Here is a 21310-nt window from a genome sequence, read left to right on the forward strand (position 1 = left end):
ACAGTTATTGGGTAGTAAATTACACAAAAAGGTCATGTGCTCAGTGTGAAATCTGAGTCAATACTCGCCTGCACGCTCATGTGGCAGCGGCTGTGTAACTGGAGACGCAAACGGATTCTACCATCTTGGCCTGTGCTCGCAGAATACCCACAGTGCTCTGGGGCATACTGGACATTCATCTGGTTCCCTTTGATGTCTGAAAGGAGTACAATTGGAAATGTTGGAAAAGTTATTTTTGGCACAATTAAAACTCTCAGCACTGTGAGGCAGAGTTCAAATGACAAGCAATCAAAACAAAAAATACCCCATCCCCCAATTTAATGGTAGACCAGAGCAGCAACCTGAACCAATTTAGTATTCAACTCATGCAGAGATGATAGCAACCATATGCACCTATACCACACACACACACCTTTAACAACAATTCCAGAGATGGGACCAGGGGGAAGCTCCACAATCATCTGATGGGAGGAGCAGGAGACTGAAGGCTTTGGGAGAACAGAGGGGGTGTTCCTGACCTTGGTGGTGCTGGGTGGACTAGGAGTCACCGGTTGATTAAGTGGTACAGGAATCTTAGGGGTACCATCATAGGGGCATTCCGGCTCCACAGTCCTGTACTGTGCTACAGATAAGTCCCAAAACCTCATAGGTAAGGAAATGGTCGTGGGAGTCTACAGGGAGAAAAAGAGTGATCTATAAAGTCAACATGAGCAACCACGCATGGTTTCCAGCTTCTGCATTTAAAAATTGAGCGCAAGTTCAGGTCTAAAAAAGTGATTTTCTTGCACAGAACATGAAGAGACTCCACCCAGATGAATACAGAGCAAATGCTGCACACACAGTCCATATTGGATTAATCATAAAAACGTGCTGCTGACTGGGAAAAACTTTGTCTGTGTTCCATATACAAGCAGGACTGCTGTCATAAATCGCTGCAGCCATTTATGACAACCCAAACAGAACAAACTACCAGCATCAGCGATGTCAGATTCTGTTGTACTTTAGTGTGAGGATTTTGGGCAGCAGGAAAGCATTTTTAGCTGTTTCTCCATCCATTTCTATAAAATTGCTGTGCAAACATTTAAGGTACATTACAGGTTTACATTAGATTGTAATAAGAATCTAATCTAGTAAACCTTTACATCAAAAACACATCAGCTCAAACACTAAAATTATATATGTGACATAATAGCAGCTATTATGATGAATTTTGTTAAGGTTCTAAATCTGTCATTCTAATTTAGACCAAAGTTAAAACAACTGTAGCTGCTGCACTGTCACCACCATTGTGTAATTAATAGCTGATTTGCATTATGTTTTATATATTTAATGGGGGGGGGGGGGTCTATATCCAAAAATGATACATTAAAGAATCAAACACTCCAGTCAAACAGGGAGGATAATGAAGCACTACCTTTTATGTGTTAACATTATTGTCATTAATAGAGTAAGACATGAAGGTTTGTTACTATACTAAAAAGGCCCTCACAGTTCAGATTCATTAAAATTTTATGTAATAAAATCAAAAGTTCATCCTGTTATCACGGACCAAACTGCATCAAAGAAACGTATGTTTGATTTGAAATCATGGCCATGGGTAAAATTCAAGCAGTTATACAATGATGACACATTTGCAGGCAATGAAGCATTATGGAAGATCTCACCCGTGATTGGCTGTGGCACGCAGGCAGAGGAGAGTGAAGAATTACACCAGAGCCCTCAGCCCTCTGTATCATGTACCCACACATTGGAGACACACTGGAGAGGAACAGCCATGTCTTCATTTGATCTGATGTCAGAGACAATGATGTTAGACATCTGCAGCAAAGTTAATTTACTTTACTTATAAAAGGCTGTAGGAAGTGACTGAGCAAATTAGATACAAGTGTGGGTTCTCATCTGGAACCAGCAAAAGTATATCATACAGAGGATGTATATATGTATATATAGTATAAAATACAAAAACACTGACCTCTGACCTGGATGGAGTCTGGGTGAGCAAAGGGTAGGAAGACGACCATCCACCCTATCAGACACTGGAGCTTGGGCATCTGTGGCGTGAGATTAGCTGGGGTAGGCGTTGTTGTTGTAGTGGTGGTGGTTAAAAGCTTTTCAGTGGTCAGTGACGTCTGAGAAAACTGAGGGACGGGAAAGGGTGGCAGGTAGTATGGTGGGTAGAGAGAGAAATGAGGAAAAGGATAGTGGCTACAGATATGAAAAAAAGACTGAGGGTGGTAAGGTCTTCCTGGAGGTCTGCTTGGCTGGGTAGCAGGAGGAACAGTAGTAGTAGTTGTTGTAGGCGCTGGTGTGGGAGCTGGTGTCACTGGAGGGTAGTTGAAGAACACGTAAGGATTATAAAGACCGGGGATATATGAAGAAGGTCCTGCAGGAAAGTAAGGCAGCTTGCCAGGCCCCACGAGGTAGAAGTACTGCTGCGTATGGGGCTGGAGCCCTGGAGGACTGCCAGGAGGGGGCTGCAGGGGAGGGGCATGTTGTGGGCGAGGAGGGTAAACCTGGGGGTAATAGAACACAGGGTTGATGGGGTATTGGGGAATCTGCTTCTGGGTTGGAAGTTGAGGAGTGGGGGCAGGGCTGGCAGGAGGGGTAGTAGGAGAGGAGGGAGCAGAGGGAGTCTGAGGACTGGCTGGACATGTGAGGATGTATTCCTTATCGTCTAACACGAGATAGAGTTTGAGATTATCCTGGCAAGAAAAAGAATCCAATGAAAAACTGTACAAACCAACAGCCTGGTGCAGTCATACATTTGAACTAGACAACTTACTCCTCTAGTGATACAAGCAGCACTAAAGGGGATAAAGAAGATAAGGTCCTCAGGTCGGGACTCGTCACGATACGCACACTCTTCGGATACAAATGGACCCCAGCCTCCATTCACTGAAAGCAGATTACTCATTCCTGTATTTGAATTACTACAGGTAAAACATTGACCTTTCTTATGCTCAGTAACACTTATTTACTCTTTGAGTTTAGTTCAGTTTTATACATTTCAGAGGAATGTCTGAACTGTTCTATTGAAATAAATTCTCACAGACAATGCAACTGAACTTCTAAATGAATTTAACTGTCACGTATATTATGTAATGTCACATGTACAAAAACTGGATCTGATAACACTGCAGTATACAGCACTTAATTGTGAACCTGTGGTAACAGAAATACCACTGATTGCAAAACAATCTGTGTCCTGAGGCTAATGTCCCTGGTTACATTTAAAACTAGATTTCAAATAAACATTTATTCCTAATCATAAAAAGCATCGTGAACAAAATCAAAAGATCCACAAGAGTCCATGGGGATTTTAATCTTACTAGCTTTAATTGGATTTAGTTGCAGTCAAAATGCAAGTTTCATGAAAACCTCAGTCAAGCCAACTCACCCATCACTCCCAGCAACTGTATATCCTGCTCAAGCCCATATATCTGCACTGCCATGGCATAGGGGGAGCAGAGGATTGAAGGGGCAGAAACAGGGGAAGAAGGGGCAGGAGTGGGCTGCACCGGGCATGAGAGCTTCATTGGGTTTCCCCACCACAGCATGGGCAGTACATAACTACCATTCTGACAGAAAGAAAGAGGCGATGAAAACAGGACTGACTTCTGGTGGAAATAAAAAGGCAGGTGCTGTAGATACCTGCTTTGTAATGTAACACGCATCATACGGCATCATCATCTCTAGGTCACTCCATGACGTCCTAACCGAGTACCCACATTCTGGAGGTAACTGGAACAGGGAGATGGGAGAGGCTCCCTCTGTAAAGAAATGTGAACAGCTGATTTCAGCTTTACCTGATTAACGGATTTTACAAATGTCCACAAAAACAGGTGTGAGCATCTGTTAATTTTCTTTATTTTAGAACACTACTGAGTTGTGATGAACTCTGATTCCTCACCATTCACCGACATTTCAAGCTAAATTTTAAAGTATAGCAATAATGGGGATAAGGCAGTTCCACCATACATGAACCATTTTACTGCTGACAATGTTTTCGGCTTAATCTAGTGGGGAAGCTCACGCATGTCAAAAATTAAAAAACAAAACAACACTATTTTATGTCTGACTTTTTCCTGAAAGATGTCCCTTCCTCCCATTTGCATACTTCTACATATCTAAACCTGCATCAACCAGCACCAGTCTACACACCCGTGCTACCTTCATAAGACATGATGAAAATCTCACCTCTGTCCACAAACAGGTGTGTGGATTCTTGTCCAGAAGCAGTGAAGGTCATGGCATCATCATCACACTGCACCACAGGCCTCATAGACAACCACTCAGAGAATTGTTGACTGGAGTCAAATGATGGGCCCAAAACTTCCCCCTGGACTCCCTTAAAATCTAAAGGAAATAAAACAGCATGTAAGACCAAAAAGGAGGACCCTCGTCAGCTTCATGACAAAGAGGACTCCTACATGCTGACGAGAATCCCGGACACGTTTGTTTTTCAACCAACCCTGCACTTTCAGCTTCACACTGACTGAACACACCTGATCCAGCAGTGGGTGGCGCAAGGTTAGATGGAAAACAAGCAGGGGTCCAGGCCTGAGAATCAGCGAAATAGCTTACTTTCTCCTTTGAAAAGCCTTTACCTGTAAAATCTGCTTGGTATCCATCATTTGAGTCTGACCGTGGTCTCATAGTGACATTACCAGGACCCCAAGACAAGCTGCTGGTCGCAAAGTTTCTGTCAGATTTATCACGTTTCGGTGCACGGAAATATGGCAGCGGCCTCCCGTGAAGGGAAACAGATTCACGGCGAAGTTTCTGGGGACGAGGTTGGCTGGATGTGAGTAAATTTGCCCCTTTGATAACCTGTTCAACCAAGTGCCAATTTGCCGGCTGGACGTCGTTATCTTGTTCAATCCATTTCCTGGAAGGTGTAGAGTCTTGACTTTGGTGTGCAGAAAAAACATCCTCCCGCTGCCCTAAACTCACCGAATGGCAAAACTGGAACGTGTAAAAATAAAGAGTTGCCACAAATAAAAACGGAGTTATTTTTCTTTTCTGTCTGCAAGACATCGCCTGACTGCCGATCCCTCACACGCACAGAGAGACCACCTGAACGTGCGACGCTCAATTAAATTTCATCAAGCGTGGACCAATTAAAAAGCTACAAGTGCACAGGTGGTGCGGCTGAACAAGAGACAAGGATTACTCCAATAACCAATGAGTCAAAAGGAAAAAGCCAAAGTCATCCTTCAACCAAACATCAAAAAAATCTAAAAGGCTGTTTTAAGCCTCAAATATTAACATTTTATTTTCTCTGTTTTGGAATCTGTGCATTTTAAAGTGTTAGGTAATCTGAAGCTCTACGTAGCTGCCAAATTCACAATTTTTGATTGAACTGCTACATTTTGTTCTTACATCCTGTGTTGGCTTTTACCTTAACGGTGTATCAATACTCAGGCTACACATGTTCATTCTCCATTCTGTGTTTTCCCGGCTGATGAAGAGAGGAGTCTGAGAAGAGGTTTCTGCTCAGATGGATCCTGATACCTAACATTTTTATCTGATGGTAGATATCAACCAGTTGTGACTTGTGACCAGTTCACCCAAAGAGGGAATCATTTTCAGGGTTCATGATGAAGGGAAATGATCGCATTTTTCAAAAGGGATTAAAGGAAAATCTTTAGAAAATTTGAGATTTGTGTAGGACCATGCAAACCCTCATTATTGATCCAAGTGGCAGTTACAGGCCAGAATCCCATATTGGAAATATGAAGTGAAAGTTTGCAGGTTTGCAGCAGGCTGTTGATGAGACTGGTTTAAACTGAGTTTCCAGAGGCGATGAGAGCCTATGAAATAAAACCGAAAAGTTCAGACTTTACTGCATGACGGCTGCGGTCACCCGTTGGATTTTATGGGAATGAGCAGTGACAGTTCAAAAGGAAACGATCAGAACTGGAGAGGGTGGTTCGTGAGGTGCAGCGGGATTTGTTGTGGGAAGATGTGTGCTGTGTAAGAACATGAGCTCTGTCGTCTTTAATGGGAGATGCTTTAAGGGAAATAAATTACAATTGGCCTCTGCAGCTTATGTGGGAAACGGTGGATTTGTGTCAGAAAACGCTTGTTTGGAGGTAGGTAGCCCCCCCCCCCACACACACACACACACCACTCAATATTATAAAGGGTTTATTGTTGGCATTTATTCATGGCAAACTGCACTGTTGAAAATGAGGTCTATTCAGCAGCAGCTACATGAGTATAATGTCTTTCCCATGGACGCCCACTGCACAGTGCATGTTACTTTCTGCAGAAGCCCACAAGTCGTGACGGGAATAGAAAGCTCCGCTGACTCAGACGTGGTGTGCGAGGGAAACCAGCCCTGTGCAGCCCCAACTCACCGTTAACTGTGAGGATATGACAAACCTTCAGGGGTCAGATATAATGGTTGTAATCTTGACTTCTATTCAGACTTCCTGCCAGGGAAATCTTTTTACACCCTGTGACAATAATACAGCTCTATATGATTTTCATCTCAGCGGCATTGTAATAAAAACAGAAGCCTACACTAATGGCTCCATTAGCACCCAGTCAGCATCGTACAAAGTTATGTAACACAAACCTTTATTCACTGTAAAGGCGAATATTGTGTTTCAGTCGGTCTGTTCCACAGATACTAGACTTTAAATTCACCAGTACATCATGTCATAACATTCAAATCTCAGGCTAAGCATACCAGTTTCCAAAAAATGAAATACATACAGCTGTTCTGAATTATTCAAACCCACAATCCTCGAGCATATTTAACACTATAGGGGAGACAAAAGAAAAAATCTATTTCACAAAGCAGCAGATTTTAAAAATCTATTTCCCAAAACGAGAGAAAAGTATATACATGCACGAACTCTAAGTACTGTAAACATGTACAATTTTGAGATACTTTATTGAGGATTTGAATTTATTTCAAACGGATGTACTGTACTATTTACTTTCTACCATTTAAGACAATGGATAGTTTGCAATCTTCTTTAAGCACTGAATTAACTCCACACAGAAAGGTTTCTATAAAGCTTCTTTGTAGAAGGGAGAATCACTTGAGCTTTCTCTCATCTGAGACAGGTGAGACAAGGTTGGATGTGCAATGTCTGCCCAGTAATCCCTTAACAGCATGGTATTACAGCCAGTATTACCATCTACCTCACAGTATCTGTTTAAACTATGACAGTTTGTGTTTTTCTTGTTCCAAGTTTGCTCACTTCAACCTTTTTGTTTTGCCATTTAACAGGGGTCTGGTAAACAAGGGGAACTCTACATATCTAGTCACCTTGATCGTAGATGTCCTTTCGCAGGATTTTGGTCATTAGACTTTGAGAACCCCCCTGAATATCCCACTTTGAAATGATAACCTCATGAAAGTAGAATCATGGCAGAGCTGCTGTATTGGACTGCATTAGAAAGAAATCAACTTGAAGCAGGGAAAATTCGACGAATAAAAAGAAACTATAAACGGCAATAAATCTGAAGATATTTATGATTTTTTTTAACTCTGTGCGGCACTGGATGTTTTTTGGCTTCACTCTTTACGCACCGTTTGGAGTTCCAGGGGGGACCTCAGGCCGCTTAGTTCATCTGGGCATTTCAGTGAGGGAAAAACATTTTGAGAAGTTATGGGTGGGGCTTGTTGAGGGAAAAGAGAGGGAATGAAGAGTGAAAACAGGGCGATGTGTGTGCTATGAATTCGATGCTGCGTGAGTCGACAGTGTTTCACATTCCCAAATAACTCCGGGCACTGCGTTAGGGCGCTTTAAGGTAACGTTTATCCGTGTTGTTTACATTTAGTTATGTCTTATGGATCATACTCCCTTTAAACCTATCATGCACGACTTCTGTGTTTTATTTTTGCAAAGTACATAAAAGTAAATATTCGAGTAGTTTAAGTTTTCTACCGCACAGTTAAAGATTTGTAGCGATGTGACCGAGAGGGCACAAAACTATTAAAAGGACGCACGACTCCAACTGCTGTAGATTGATTTTGAGTCTTAACTGTCAATTTAGGTTATTTTGTGCATATTTTAAATGTGTGTTTATTTTTTGTGGTCGCATTCCCGCGCTCTTTTCAAAGGTGTGTTTGTATGTGTGTGTGTGTGTAACGGAGCGGCACCATTTGGGAACGTCCACACGCAGTCTAAACAAATCCGCCTTTATGTCGACGGAAACTGTTTATGGCCAAGAAAACGACTCGTAAACCGTCTCTAGGCGCTACAAACGGATGTTAATTAATTTGATAATTACAGAAATTTAGATTATAATTAAAAACGTTTTGAGGAGGAGTCAGTGATGCGGCTGACAGCAGATGTTATTCACACTGTTATTCACGAGTAATTCTCATTCTGAGACATTTAAGGCGAGTTAGGAAAACTGTGTGTGTGTGTGTTGGTGTGTGAAATCATGCTTTCTTATGTACAAGCCTTTGTTACATAAGTCCTAGCACTGAAAGTAAATAACTGTCCATCCTGCAGTTTTCACAAGGCCACAATGTTGATGCTGGTTGGAATCGTTGTTGTGCACATTACCACCATCATCCTGCTTTTGGTGGCTACCATTGATAATGTAAGTGAATACAAACAACTCATTTCATTCACAGAAAAAGCCAGTGCTGAAATGTTTTTCTTTTTTCTCTGAAGTATGTGCCTTGATGCTCTCTGCATCTGTGTTATGTGTTATCTTATGTTCTCCTCTGCCCTCAGGCCTGGTGGATCACAGATTCAAAATTCACTGACTTGTGGGCCAAGTGGGAGTTGAAAAACTCAGTCTGGGAATACACCGACCTGGAAAACTCCTCAGACAGTAAACTCTGTGCATTGTTTTTATGAATGGGATTTGTGGCCTGGCCTCTGTTATTTTTGGCACAATGTTTATATGATGACTTAATCTGGCAAGATATTTCAGATGTTAAGATGCAGACACACACAGAATGCTGATCAGGGAGCTGCAGCTGTTTAGAATAGGTTATTAATTAGAAGATATGAAATCAAATGCTACTAAAACTGTTCCTATGTTATCAACATTAATTTCATGTTAGTAATAATGAGTTTTAAAGCAAAACTGACCAGTGCTTTAAGGAGAACACTACAACACATGTGGATTATTGTTGATCCTTTACTGAGTCTGTGTCTGTTTTTTTTATCCTGCTTCTGCAGAATACCTCCAGACCGTGCAGGCCACCTCAGTGCTGGCCTGTATTTTTGCCATCCTGGCCTTGTTTGTGTTTGTGGCCCAGCTGTTCACCCTGTCCAAAGGCCAGAGGTTCACCTTCACTGGCATTTTACAGCTAATTGCCTGTAAGTAACCTGGAGTCCAGTCTCTCACTTAGTGATCTGAGAAATACTGAATTACTTTCTTTTGTAGCTAAAGTGTACATTTCTATTGAGGGCATGTGCTAAAACATTGACTGTAAAGGCCACAATGGTGTGAAACGTTCGTATTTCGTCCTGTATTTCTGTATACCTGTAATAATTTCCGAACATAACACCTCTCCGCTTCCAACTTATTAGAGCAGATTTCCCTTGAGTGGGTGTGTTTTATGAAAGAGTGCGGTTCACATTCCCTAAACAGTGTTATATGTCTGTACCTTTGCTTGGAGAATTGATATAATGTTTGACACCAAATCTAATAAAACTCAGCAGCAGCATATTGATTTTCTCAATAAGATGGATGCAGACAATTTTGGAGAAGCTCAAAGGGCTAAAACAGACAAAGGGACGTGTTAGAGAGATAAGTGTGTGGATTAGTATGTGCCATCAGGTTTTATAAGGCAGGTTTTCAGTTTAGCCAAAAACTGGTTCACGTGATCTGATTTCATCTGTACAGGTCAAATCAGTGTATGACCTCAATATCACAATATTGAAAGTTATTCCAGTAAAGTGAAACTTTTAACTGTTTTTCAGTTTCTCTGAGGTTACTTCAAATCTTTGCAAATGTTAAATTGGATCATTGAACATTCTTAACTTTCATACACGCTATTAAATGTCACACAGATTTAAATGTAATGAGTTTTTTTGTGGTAACATTTGCAGATTGAAAGAGAAAGTACATATTAAAAATGTCATGGCTAGAATACCTATTCAAATAAGTCTCAAACCAGTATAATATGAGGAGGGAAACTTTTAACACAATCAAAAATATAAAAATATTGTCTTTTGTGTGTTTGCGTGTTAATGTGCTAATGAGGCTGAATTAATGATTTCATCTTTGCATTATGGTCCAATCAATAGTCAAGTTTCGTCTGGATTCCATTTTCTGGACAATCAATGAAAATCTTATATTTAAAACAAAAAACCCAAATAATATACTGAGAGATTTAGCTAAAATTGAGCTTTTCTTACATAGAAGACCTGTGTTTTTCATAACACAGTTAAATAAAGTCAATTATGGATTATCATTGGCATTGCAGCTAGTGCCTTAGAAACCCAAACCAAGTTCATGTAATGTGATTTTGACATGAATTTGTATCATTGGAAAATTACTAAGGTGTAACTAAGGTTTCTCATTTCATTGTGACTGCACTTCATACATCTTATCTTATAATAGGAAAATAATTACTTCTAAATTGCAAAGTCTGTGTACTATGTGACAACACTCCTCTCTTCCCTCCTGCAGGCCTGTGTGTAATGATAGCAGCATCAATCTACACGGCTAAGCTTAACACAAATGAGAATGAAGGAAGATATGGACACTCCTATATCCTGGCCTGGATCTGTTTTGTCCTCAGCTTCCTTTTAGCAATCACCTACATCATCCTGCGGAAGAAAAGCGAATGAAAGGATAAGAAATGAGGGCAGGGCTTTGATCATATTCCTTTAAACATGGGAAATTTTGTAAAAGCATGAGATAGCTGATCTACATCTGCAGCTAGAAAACGTTTTTTTTTGTGTTTTATCACTAACAAGAGCCATTTGTTTATTTTATATCAAGAGTTAAAATTTTTAGATCATATTTTATCGTAAGGCAGCATGACATACAAAATGATGGTTGTGATTAGGAGGGTCTCACTCCCTTAAGCGCTTATTTCAAAGCAGTACGACTCATACGTCAGTCCACACCCATTACTACTTTCAAGGAATAGTCTAACATTTTGTTAAAAACCTTTCCTTTTTTTGCACCAAGAAAAAGACTCAACACACAATCTGTGTGTTAAGAATGAAGCTGAATAGCTTGGCATAAAGTCTCTGGCTCTGTCAAAGATAACAAAATCTGCTTACCAACACTTCCAAATCTAATGAAATAATGTATCTTACACTTTATTAGATTAAAGGAAAACTGACCAATTGGGGTTTTACTCAGTTGATTATTATATGGGTGCTAGTAGGTGATTTCCTCCAGACAGTGCCAGACTAGGCATTTTATCTTTTCCATTGCTAACCTGCCGGTTTAGGCACTTTCAAAAAAACAGCAACGAAGCACCCATCTCAAAATGTTAAAACTAGTACTTCAGGAATTTATCAAGGCTGCAGGTGTCAGAAAGGAAATGCATGAGCTCAAGATATTCTGAGAATAAACTACTTATTTTCCTGTTTAATCATGTTGTGAGGCAATAGCTACTATTGCAGGTTTCTAAAGTCAAGAAGTGAAAATATTGTATCTGAGAAGGTACGCCATGCTGGCAAAACTGCAACATTACCGTGCAGTACTTAGAACAACAACCCTAATTTACAGTTCAAGTAGTTTTAATCATGTATCATTTCTTTATAACTAGAGTATATTATAACCCTTTTTTAAAAATCTTTGTACATTGTAACCATTATATTTTTTTAACAGTTTGTCTGTAGTGTTTTGTGAGTGTGTGTGTGTGTGCATGTCTGCTATCATAATAACAAAACTTTTACAAACATAAGATGAACAGGAATGGAGGCCAAAAGTGTCATTGTATTACAGAACTATGCAATAGAAGGTTTTGTTTTCAATTATATTGGGATTTAAGCCATATCATTTATTAATAAACAAATAACACAAGGCATGTTTCATCTCTACTGCTGTAAATAAAACATCCAAAAAAAGTCACTTTTACATAATAAACATGTATAAATAGGTTAAGTTTTGTAGCATCAGAAAATGCAAATGGACATATCTATTTCTGAATCTGTGTGACTTTGCTTAGTAAGGCCAATGTTTTGTATAACATGCATTTCTCTGGCTGTATGTTACAACACTGAAGTTTTAAAAACAACACTTCTTTAGGCCTTACAACAGACCAAATCAGAAACGGGAATGTTCCATTATATAAAGTATCGTTCCAAGAGGAAGTGAGTCAAAACTGGACTATTAAATGCCTTGGCCAGACGGTGTTATACGCTCCTGAACCACAAGGTGGAGAAGGTGATTCTGCTCAGCAGTCAGAAACGGCCTGAGGGGGGGAAATGTATAAACATATTACCACCACTAGAAATTCCGATTAAATTAAATAAAAATGCTGCTCAGTCCATTACATAACAAAATTAACATTTGTGAATGCCATACCACAGCTCTGTCTGAAGAGACTTAAGGGACTCTGTGTCTTTTTCCTGACATGCTATCTGCAAAACAGATTTGCTTTTATACACAGAACAAATAAAGACTAAAATGACTATGACAAGTCTTGTCAGGATTTAAGGTCTCTAATAAATCTTTAAACAACATGAATAGCCTGATTGTTCAGAACAAGATGCAGAATATTTTTGTTACAGATTTATAAGGTTACAGATTTATATATACATTAGTCAAGATCTGTGAAAATCATTTGCCTCACGTTCAGAGACACAGGCCTGATAACACTAACACCTCTGCAGCTGCTGCATACAAACATTCCACTGGCAAGGAAGGACAAGCTTCAGTACATTTATCACTCTCATGTGAAGGCCATGAAAACATTCATTCATTTTTTTCTAACTGAAGCGGGGAGGATCAGGAAATCCTGTGAACTGTAAAAGAATGTGGATGATGAAACTCACCACTACTGACTGCAGGAGCAGGAAAACATTCTCAGGCAGGAAGGTCGCTGATGGAGAACACAAGAAAAACATTTATAATAATTTTAAAAATGTCCCTAACAGCTTTCGGAATCAAGTTTCAATCAATTCGACCCATTAGCTCCACTTGCTAATCTTATTTAAAGGCAAAGGCTGGAGTAGAGATGGATGAGATATAGGGTACATTCCGGGCCTGTCATCACTCAACACACACAAATTTAGAGCCACCGGTTAACTTAACGTGCATGTCTTTGGACTGGGGGGAAAAGATCCCAAGTAGGGATGGGAAGAACATGCACAAAAAAAAGACACATCCTTCAGGTTCATGCTGAAAGTATAAATCCCAATGAAAAAGGAATGTATACATAAAATATGGTTTTGCTCTATATCGTTACATACTGAGGTGCTTTTACCTTGGCTGTGGGGGTCAAAAGACTCCCATGCATATCTCTCAAGGGTCTGTGCCTGTTCTGGTAACAACTTCTGAGGTGGAGGCTGCACAGGAAAAGGAAATTTTATTTTTAATGCCTAAAGTGCAAATCCTTACTCTAGTTCTCCCCAATTCCACTAAATATTTCAGGTTTTTATGTTGTTGTGTATCTGTAACAAAACTGACGTTGCACAGGTTTGCATTTCAGATTTTCATCCTAACTACCAAGAAAAGCTGGGTTTCATAAGTGATTTGAATAAATATAGAGCTTGGTTGTTATATTATCTCTAAAATTTAATTATCACCTGCCTGGGATGTGTTTCTACTTCAACAAATATTGTGATATAAAGGTTTTTTATATAATATCTTGTCTTACTTCAAGCAACATCAGCAGTAGTACTCTCGAGATCTCACATTTTGCCACAATGTCCAGAAATGCACCTTGGAAAATATTTGGTAAATAAAGACAAAAGAGAAAAGAAAATATGCAGTCAGTATTTCTTATGCTATGAAAATACAATTTCCAGTCAGTGTTTAAATAAAATATAATAGAAATTAAAATTTTCAATAAAAATTGAGTAAAATAAAAATGTGTCCACAGGTAAGATCCATTTAAACAGAAGAGCATGTAGAAGCTGAAGCTGAAGCTCACCGACAGGGGTGCTGGTGCCAGGGATTTGCAGTCCCCTTTCTTGGCACATCAGCTGCATCTCTGTGAACACTGACAAAGCACCATCGTAGTCACCTTCAAAACATGAGAGGCATTCAGGGTCAAACTACAGAAATGTAAGTTTGATCATGTATTCATAAATCATCTGCAGGCTACAACAAACTGAACTCACGGGTTAAAATTTTACATGTTGCCATCTCTCCCATTGACAGAAGCGCTTCAATCGGCATTTGCGTCTGCAACTCCGCAGCCCTCTGATAATGAACAATAGCTTCTCCTGGTCTGTTCATCTCCTAGTGAAGCCAAAGGAGGAGCTGAGATTAATAGGGTTACATGAAATACATAAACTTCAAACAAATATCAAGTTTACTTATCTTATGTGAAAGCTTCAAGCACTGATGCTAGATTTTACCTTGAGTGCGTTGCCAAGTTCTAGACACAGACTGGCTGCCATCACAGGCTGGTTCATTTCAATGTACACCTGTAAGCAATTTGTACATCAATAAATATTCACGATCTCTATAGCAATGTGGTCACATTAGAAGTATGTCCAAATTCTCTAGCAAAATAAGCAGACCTTAATTTGTTCATATAATGCAAAAACACAGCATACAGAATAGAAATATTACAACTGAATGTCCTGATGTTTATTATGCTCTATTTCTGGATACTTTTAGGGCACAACTGTTGTTTTAAACACCACGATGTCATGATCACACTGCGAATCGCCGTGTACCTTGATTGCAAAGCCGTAGCAGTTGAGTGCAGCCTGAAGGTGCTCATCAAAACCTGGGGCCTGCAGGGCCCTGTTCTCCTTTTCAGACGAGAGAAAGAGGCGAGCAGCATCAGTTAATGCCAGGGCCTCCCCAGGAGCATTAAAAAGAGTCTGCTCACACCTGAAGTCAAGACATAAAGGGTGAGTAACAAGAGCAGATGCACCTTTGAACACATCAACAATAAATACGTCCTCAGTATGAACGATACAGGGTTTCACTGGGCCAATTAGCAACCCCTGTCACATAGTCTGTGGGTACTCTATTTCTCTGTTTTGTTTTGTTTTTTTTACATGACAACAGAACAGTCTGGTTTGACAAATGACTATTTTTTGAGTGTACTATGTTATGCTATTGATGTATGTGAAATGTTGGAAGAGAGTAATAACAGTATAACATAATATAACATTTTTTTATACATTCATTCATGTATAAAGAAATTAGGCACAATTCTGACTTAATTTGAGAGATAATTGGGAATATTTCAGAGCCCAGCAATGTGATGTGATTTGATTAATGTACATATTTCATACTGCACAGGTAACTTAAATGTTGCTTCAAGTTACTTTCAAATATATGAGGTTTAGGTCTGGTTACTGCGTAGTGTATAATATCACTGTGTCAGGGGGGCTTTGCCAAAAACCGTAGCTAATATTTCTTGAAGTACTACATGGTGAATTTTGAGGTACAATTAACAAAATATACAATTTGCCCAAGATTGCTTGAACTTTTACAAAACAGAGTACATGCAGTGCCTATACAGTCTGTAGTGAGCAGGTAGTGTTCTCTCACCGAGCCATCGCCAAGTTACAGAAGGCAGCATACTGCAGCCAGTCCTGCTGTCTAAGCTCCTTGGCTAACTGACCTGAAAGAACAGGAGAAAAGCCATGTAAACGTCTTACTAACACGAGGAATGAGTATTTTTATTTTCATGCATAACGTTATGATAATATTAAGTTTCTTGATAACAGAAACCACCAAATACTCACCAAACTGCTCACTTGCCTCAGCTACATTTGGCTTCCGAAGAAAACGTCTGCGATTAGACACAAAGCTGTTAATTTTCTGACATTTCCTAATCAACCACTATTGACAGTCATCGAGCTAAAGCGAGAGTAACGTCACGTATCATGTTTAACGTTAGGTTAGCTACCTAGCTGACCTACTGTCAGCTGTCAATTATGGATTGATCGCGTTTCATAAGCCTCAAGGAGACAGTTAAAATTGACCAGATTTGCATTAAAGGTTACACCAAATAAGATATTTACACACAATCAAGGCTAAAGTAACATTTCATGTAATATTTCCCTGACATTACGTTAAGCTAACGGTTAGCTTAGGTTTTTAGCACTAGCCGTGTGACTTTGCCATAAGTGGCATGCGACGTCATGCTACTCCTGATGCCCACACCATCGTACTAACTGTAACTGAAAGGCTTACTTTTTCAGTTTATTTGACACAGCACGATATCTCGCCAGAAAATCGCCCTCTGCAGCCATGATCACTTAAAAACACAAACCAAAGCACACCAGGAAGTCCAACAAAGCCGAGCGTTGCCATTGGCTTGAAGAATGCAGACCTCACAACTTGATTGATTGTCGTACGGAAAGGGTGGAGCTTACGGAGAAGGGGAGGGAAGCATTAATGGTTTTCAAGTCAGAAGTCAAACTAAGACCCAGGTGACAGTTGACAGGTGCAATCTTTATTAACCCACCACCCCACAATATCACAATTCAGAAATCTTAATGTTACTTTACATTCTACAACACTACATTCACAGACAGCTATTGTTTCTACAAATTTAAATGTCAAAAACAAATAATGCAATGTTAAGCAGCAAAATAAACATCTCACCAGTAAAATAGGTTGAATTAACTACACCATAATAAGCTACAACATCAAATGCAGTGTACAAGGTAATGTAGGCACAAAAATAATCTAACACTTTAAAATATTATGTAGCTTTGATAAAGGCAATATGTCTGCACGTTGAATATTTTGATGAGTACTGTTTGCAGATAATACTTTTGCATCTTTACTTATAAACATGCAAACTGGAGAACATCGCTGCTTGTAATATATATATTAATAAATATTAGAATTTACTAAAAGATTTTTCGGAATTCAATAATTCTCATAGACACATTCAAATTGACCTTCATCCTGGTGTTGTGTGCTTTGCAGCTTCTGTGGGGGAAGTAAAAGACAGATCACAAACTGTACTGTATGTTTTATGGGTTTTTGCTAATAACAGAAAAAGTAGCAGTTCCCACTGACTGTTTTGTTGGCTTCCTTATTCCTGGGTTTAGGCCTCTGTTGGTCTGGCTTTTTGCTGGCAGCTGAACAGTCCAGTTCATCATAAATGGATTTGGTCCGAGGGTCCAGACTCTGAGGAAATTAGTAATTTCATTTTATAATATAATTTATGTATGTATTGTATGAAAGGTAGAGGTGGCAAAGGCCAAACAAAGAGCATATGAGGACTTGTATGCTACGTTGGACACTAAAGAGGGAGAGGGGGATTTGTACAGGTTGGCCAGACAAAGGGATAGAGATGGGAAGGATGTGCAGCAGGTTAGGGTGATTAAAGATAAGGATGGAAATGTACTGACAGGTGCCAGGAGTGTGATGGGAAGATGGAAGGAGAACTTTGAAGAGTTGATGAGTAAGGAAAATGAAAGGGAACGAAGAGTAGAAGAGGTGACTGGTGTGGAGCAGGAAGTAGCAAAGATTAGTAAGAGTGAAGTGAGGAGGACGTTGAAGAGGATGAAGAGTGGAAAGGCAGTTGGTCCTGATGACATACCTGAGGAGGTATGGAAGTGTCTAGGAGAGGTGGCAGTAGAGTTTCTGACTAGTTTGTTTAACAAGATCTTGGAGAGTGAGAGGATGCCCGAGGACTGGAGGAGAAGTGAAGCTGATGAGCCAAACAATGAAGATGTGGGAAAGAGTAGTGTAGGCTAGGCTAAGGACAGAGGTGAACATTTGTGAGCAGCAATATGGTTTCATGCCTAGAAAGAGTACAACAGATGCAGTATTTGCTTTGACGATGCTGATGGAGAAGCACAGAGAAGGTCATAGGGTGTTTGTGTGAGAGAATAGGATGCAAAGGACAGGGTTACATGGAGGCACATGATTCACTGTGCCGACCCCAGAAAGGGAACAGCCGAAAGGAAAAGAAGAAAATGTACTGTATGAATGAAGAGATGATGTGGGGAAAAAATGCTAAGTGAATTGTAAAAAAAAGGTGCTTACAGCATAGACAGATGTTGATGGAGCTGTTCTTATATAAACATTTCCATCCTCAGTGTCTGTGTTCTTCGCTTCTTCTTTCTTCTGTTTTTCCTTTCTGCCTGTTTTGCTACCTTTAGAGATCTGCTTTATTTTAGAAAAGACAGTTCCATTCAATAAACACAGATCTGGAAAAAGGGTAACGCGGACAAGACATTTAAGCATTTTTTAAATAATGTATTAACGTCTCAGGAGCAGCGTTTCTTTCTCTGTTTTAAGTTTATTATTCAATTAGTGATTGTTAAATTCCAAGTGCAAAAGGATTTAGTATAGAGAAAGGTAAGTTATCTTAAACGACTCAAGCTCTGATGCTTGTGTCTGACCTGAAATAGTTATTTTTATGACCAATTATTCTGCCAATTATGATCTCAGTTGATTTTAAACAAAACGTGGTGAAAATACCCAGTAGTCTAGAATATATTCAACTTATTTTTGCAGAATACAAAGAAATGCAGTAGACTATAAAAACTTGGAAGCTGGAACAGTTATTTGGCACAAATAGTCACAATAAAGGTTTTAGCTTCAGATGCTCATCTACAACATTGTCTGACAGCTTCACATTGCAACACAATGTTTCTCAAAATGTGTCAGCTTATGAGAAAGCCACATCTTACCAAATGTCCTCTGAATACATAAACTGAACCAACAACACTGAAAACCAGCAGCACACCAGTCAAAACAGCCACTATGACAACTTCTGTGTAATCCTTCCCTAGCTCACTGTAAGGAGAATCTGGAAAACAAACATCATACAATGTCAGTGGGTGCAAGAAATGAACTATTCCACTGGCTAAAGATATATAAGATTAGGGAAGTTCTAACACATTCTTATCTCTGTTCTGACGAATATCATGTCTTCCAACCTAGAGACTTCAACCCTTTACAGTAATGTAAAGACACAAAACTTCGTCATTAATACCAAATGTATTTGAGAATGAATGAATTCAAGTCTTTAACAGGAAGCTTGTACCATGTTATCACTTTTATTTGAAACTCTGAAATGAAAAAGAAACTGATGAAATACACAGAACCATTTTCAGATATATCCATATCTGTATAAACCTTTGTTTAGCTATGATATTATAAAAATACATTAACACTATAATACTTCACTGTTACTTCACTGTCCTAAAACATCCCTTTTTTTTCATCTTTTATTTTTCTCACTCACCTCTCACACAAAGAAACCAGTACACCTTGGTGTTTTGATATTCGCAGTAATATTCTCCTGAAATTTTGGGGTTTTTCAGCACCAATTTCAGCTCACGAGTTCCAGTCTGGTCAGCTGGTATTATTAGGGTTTCGGCAAGATATGAGCACGTCAATTTTGTGCTTTCGTTTGCTGGTCCATTCAAGTGAAAGGTAATCGTAAGATCTTCGCCAGTGAGGATCACAAAGACTCTGTGGTTCAGGGATAAAGCTGTAAGGAGTCATAATTGTGATTAACAACAGAAAATAAAGTCTGTTTAAATGTCTGTTCTTTTTGTGTCACGCCTTTGTATATTATTACAGTCAAAACAAGCTATTTGAACACATTTTTCTACACATTTTTATTTTGACATTAATAATCTAAAAAACACAATCTGTTAATCATAAAACAGAGAATCCAAGAACTTAATGAATTAGTCAGAAGGTGTTTTACAGCTTAGTTGGACACATTACACACTTCTGTCAAATATATGTCTGTAAGAAGATAATTTGGAAGGCTTACTTGGTGTATCCGTTTGTGAGTATACCGAGGGGAGGAGGAAAAACAATATCCAAATAAACTTGAAGAAAATATCCCAAAATGTTTGAGAATTCATGCTGTTACCTGCTTGGCTTTAGGGATTGATAAGTGCGTCTACTCTATGTTTCACAGTTTGTCCTGTTGTAGAAAATGCAGCTTTAGGTTTCCTGTTTCTGACAAAACCACTTCCCCAAAATTTACTCTTTCTGTTTTTCTGAAGATTGACTTACAAAAAGGGTCAGAGCACAAGTCTAAACAAAATGTACAACTCTGCTTCATACATGACCTGAATATTAATATTAATACTGAATATTAATAACTGAAAACATTGTACGACACAAACACCAAAAGAAATGTACAAACTCTGTGTCAAACTTACTTTTTTAGTGTGTTCAGATGGGATGTTTCTGGTTGCATTATTGTGTAACGTCAGTGCATAAATATGAAGTGAACTAAAACATGGGCTCTCCTTCACAGTTAGACAGTGCTGGAGAAACAAAGTGTGAGCCACAAGCACAGGCCTTGTCATCTGTGTTTTTAATACAAGAAGGGTTGTATGTGTGTGTGTTTGTGTGTGTTAGGGAGAGAGAAAGAGAGAGACTGGAATTCAGCTGAAGGTGACAAATTGCCTGTTGTTAATGAAAACCATTTGTGGCTGGTAGTGTGACTTCATCACCGAAGCAACTCTCTGTTGAATCTCTCTCTGAGCACCAGAAGAGGCACACAGATGTCGAAGTGCAGCGGTTAGCGTTAATATCTAAGCCCGTTTGCCTGTCTGTTTCTCTTTTTTGCCTTCACACCCCTTCCTTTTTCTCTGCCTTTCATCATTTTCTCTCTGGCTGTATTTATGGCCAACTGTGACCTCACTGCAGCCACAGAACAAAAACAGACAGGGAGCAAGAGAGAGATGCAATAACATCTGGATGCCAGTCAATAAAGAACAATCCATTCCCATTTATACCCAGTCTCCTACACTTCTTATCTCCCCTCCTTTACTTTAAAAAACACAGACATATCAGGAATTCTTAAATGGAATCACAAACCTTTTAAAATCAAACCCGACCTTTATAACTAGATTGCATGGGCTCACTCTCTTTCCTTTTATTTCTAAAACAACAAAAAGACTGCTTTTTGTTGTTTTACCTTTGTCCTTTGTAACTGCAAGTCTCCACCTGAAGTGAAAAGTAACCAGCTGCTAAGATTCTACTCTTGTGAGGAACCTGTATAAGAGTATTTCATTTAATGCTGTTTGTATATTTCATATGTTAAATATTATATCTTTATTCCACTCATGGTCTTTTGTAGCTAGTCAGATTTTACACAAAAAACATATATTTGATTTATAAAACATTGAAAGTTATGTTGCAAGTAAAGGTTCTACCTTTAAATGAAACATTTTAAATGCATTTACTGTAAGACTGCAGCTTGTTAGTGTAATAACTTACAATTTATTTG

General features: G+C 39.1%; 4 protein-coding genes across 7 annotated transcripts; 1 reads left to right on the top strand and 3 right to left on the bottom strand.

The window, feature by feature from the left end:
• Window positions 1-32: 32 nt before the first annotated feature.
• On the bottom strand, window positions 33-4442 carry LOC137123197 (proline-rich protein 36). The gene is made up of 8 exons (XM_067496561.1): window positions 4198-4442; window positions 3652-3770; window positions 3387-3578; window positions 2783-2974; window positions 1973-2702; window positions 1665-1789; window positions 413-671; window positions 33-196 (listed from the first exon to the last, which is right to left on the bottom strand). The coding sequence occupies exons 1-8, from the start codon at window positions 4280-4282 to the stop codon at window positions 33-35; spliced, it is 1866 nt and encodes a 621-aa protein (XP_067352662.1). The 5' UTR covers window positions 4283-4442.
• A 3172-nt stretch (window positions 4443-7614) lies between these two features.
• Window positions 7615-11973, top strand: emp1 (epithelial membrane protein 1). Its single transcript, XM_067498697.1, has 5 exons — window positions 7615-7770; window positions 8481-8571; window positions 8709-8808; window positions 9162-9302; window positions 10621-11973. Exons 2-5 carry the CDS (start codon window positions 8497-8499, stop codon window positions 10779-10781), a joined length of 477 nt encoding a protein of 158 aa, XP_067354798.1. The 5' UTR covers window positions 7615-7770; window positions 8481-8496; the 3' UTR covers window positions 10782-11973.
• On the bottom strand, window positions 11913-16430 carry f8a (coagulation factor VIII associated). 2 transcript variants are annotated; one of them, XM_067498693.1, is made up of 12 exons: window positions 16279-16430; window positions 15828-15874; window positions 15631-15703; window positions 14802-14961; window positions 14478-14546; window positions 14238-14358; window positions 14048-14116; window positions 13772-13836; window positions 13379-13460; window positions 12948-12994; window positions 12478-12533; window positions 11913-12364 (listed from the first exon to the last, which is right to left on the bottom strand). In XM_067498693.1, the coding sequence occupies exons 1-12, from the start codon at window positions 16335-16337 to the stop codon at window positions 12283-12285; spliced, it is 930 nt and encodes a 309-aa protein (XP_067354794.1). In that variant the 5' UTR covers window positions 16338-16430; the 3' UTR covers window positions 11913-12282. The 2 variants fall into 2 exon arrangements, with proteins under 2 accessions (XP_067354794.1, XP_067354793.1); XM_067498692.1 differs by having other exon boundaries at window positions 14048-14140; window positions 16279-16429.
• A 531-nt stretch (window positions 16431-16961) lies between these two features.
• Window positions 16962-20583, bottom strand: si:ch211-243a20.4 (uncharacterized). 3 transcript variants are annotated; one of them, XM_067498696.1, is made up of 7 exons: window positions 20235-20583; window positions 19838-19993; window positions 19298-19546; window positions 18741-18859; window positions 18091-18210; window positions 17116-17226; window positions 16962-17025 (listed from the first exon to the last, which is right to left on the bottom strand). In XM_067498696.1, exons 2-7 carry the CDS (start codon window positions 19929-19931, stop codon window positions 16963-16965), a joined length of 756 nt encoding a protein of 251 aa, XP_067354797.1. In that variant the 5' UTR covers window positions 19932-19993; window positions 20235-20583; the 3' UTR covers window position 16962. The 3 variants fall into 3 exon arrangements, with proteins under 3 accessions (XP_067354797.1, XP_067354795.1, XP_067354796.1); XM_067498694.1 differs by having other exon boundaries at window positions 18091-18213; window positions 20235-20581; XM_067498695.1 differs by lacking the exon at window positions 20235-20583 and having other exon boundaries at window positions 18091-18213; window positions 19838-20137.
• Window positions 20584-21310: the final 727 nt, after the last annotated feature.

This window comes from Channa argus, chromosome 3, assembly GCF_033026475.1.
Source record: "Channa argus isolate prfri chromosome 3, Channa argus male v1.0, whole genome shotgun sequence".
Lineage (NCBI taxonomy): Eukaryota > Metazoa > Chordata > Actinopteri > Anabantiformes > Channidae > Channa > Channa argus.

Excerpts from the sequence above, each read along its gene's own strand:
- si:ch211-243a20.4 (XM_067498694.1), bottom strand. The coding sequence starts at position 19,931 with ATGAATTCTCAAACATTTTGGGATATTTTCTTCAAGTTTATTTGGATA. Across the intron at positions 18,860-19,297 it reads CTGGTTTCTTTGTGTGAGAG|ATTCTCCTTACAGTGAGCTA; the intron begins GTGAGTGAGAAA and ends TTTGTTTTCCAG. Across the intron at positions 17,227-18,090 it reads CATCAACATCTGTCTATGCT|AGTCTGGACCCTCGGACCAA; the intron begins GTAAGCACCTTT and ends TAATTTCCTCAG.
- LOC137123197 (XM_067496561.1), bottom strand. The coding sequence starts at position 4,282 with ATGAGGCCTGTGGTGCAGTGTGATGATGATGCCATGACCTTCACTGCT. Across the intron at positions 3,579-3,651 it reads CGTGTTACATTACAAAGCAG|AATGGTAGTTATGTACTGCC; the intron begins GTATCTACAGCA and ends TCTTTCTGTCAG. Across the intron at positions 672-1,664 it reads CGTGCCACAGCCAATCACGG|ACTCCCACGACCATTTCCTT; the intron begins GTGAGATCTTCC and ends TTCTCCCTGTAG.
- emp1 (XM_067498697.1), top strand. The coding sequence starts at position 8,497 with ATGTTGATGCTGGTTGGAATCGTTGTTGTGCACATTACCACCATCATC. Across the intron at positions 8,809-9,161 it reads CCTGGAAAACTCCTCAGACA|AATACCTCCAGACCGTGCAG; the intron begins GTAAACTCTGTG and ends CTGCTTCTGCAG. Across the intron at positions 9,303-10,620 it reads CATTTTACAGCTAATTGCCT|GCCTGTGTGTAATGATAGCA; the intron begins GTAAGTAACCTG and ends TCCCTCCTGCAG.
- f8a (XM_067498692.1), bottom strand. The coding sequence starts at position 16,337 with ATGGCTGCAGAGGGCGATTTTCTGGCGAGATATCGTGCTGTGTCAAAT. Across the intron at positions 14,141-14,237 it reads AACATGTAAAATTTTAACCC|GTGACTACGATGGTGCTTTG; the intron begins GTGAGTTCAGTT and ends CATGTTTTGAAG. Across the intron at positions 13,837-14,047 it reads TGGCACCAGCACCCCTGTCG|GTGCATTTCTGGACATTGTG; the intron begins GTGAGCTTCAGC and ends ATATTTTCCAAG.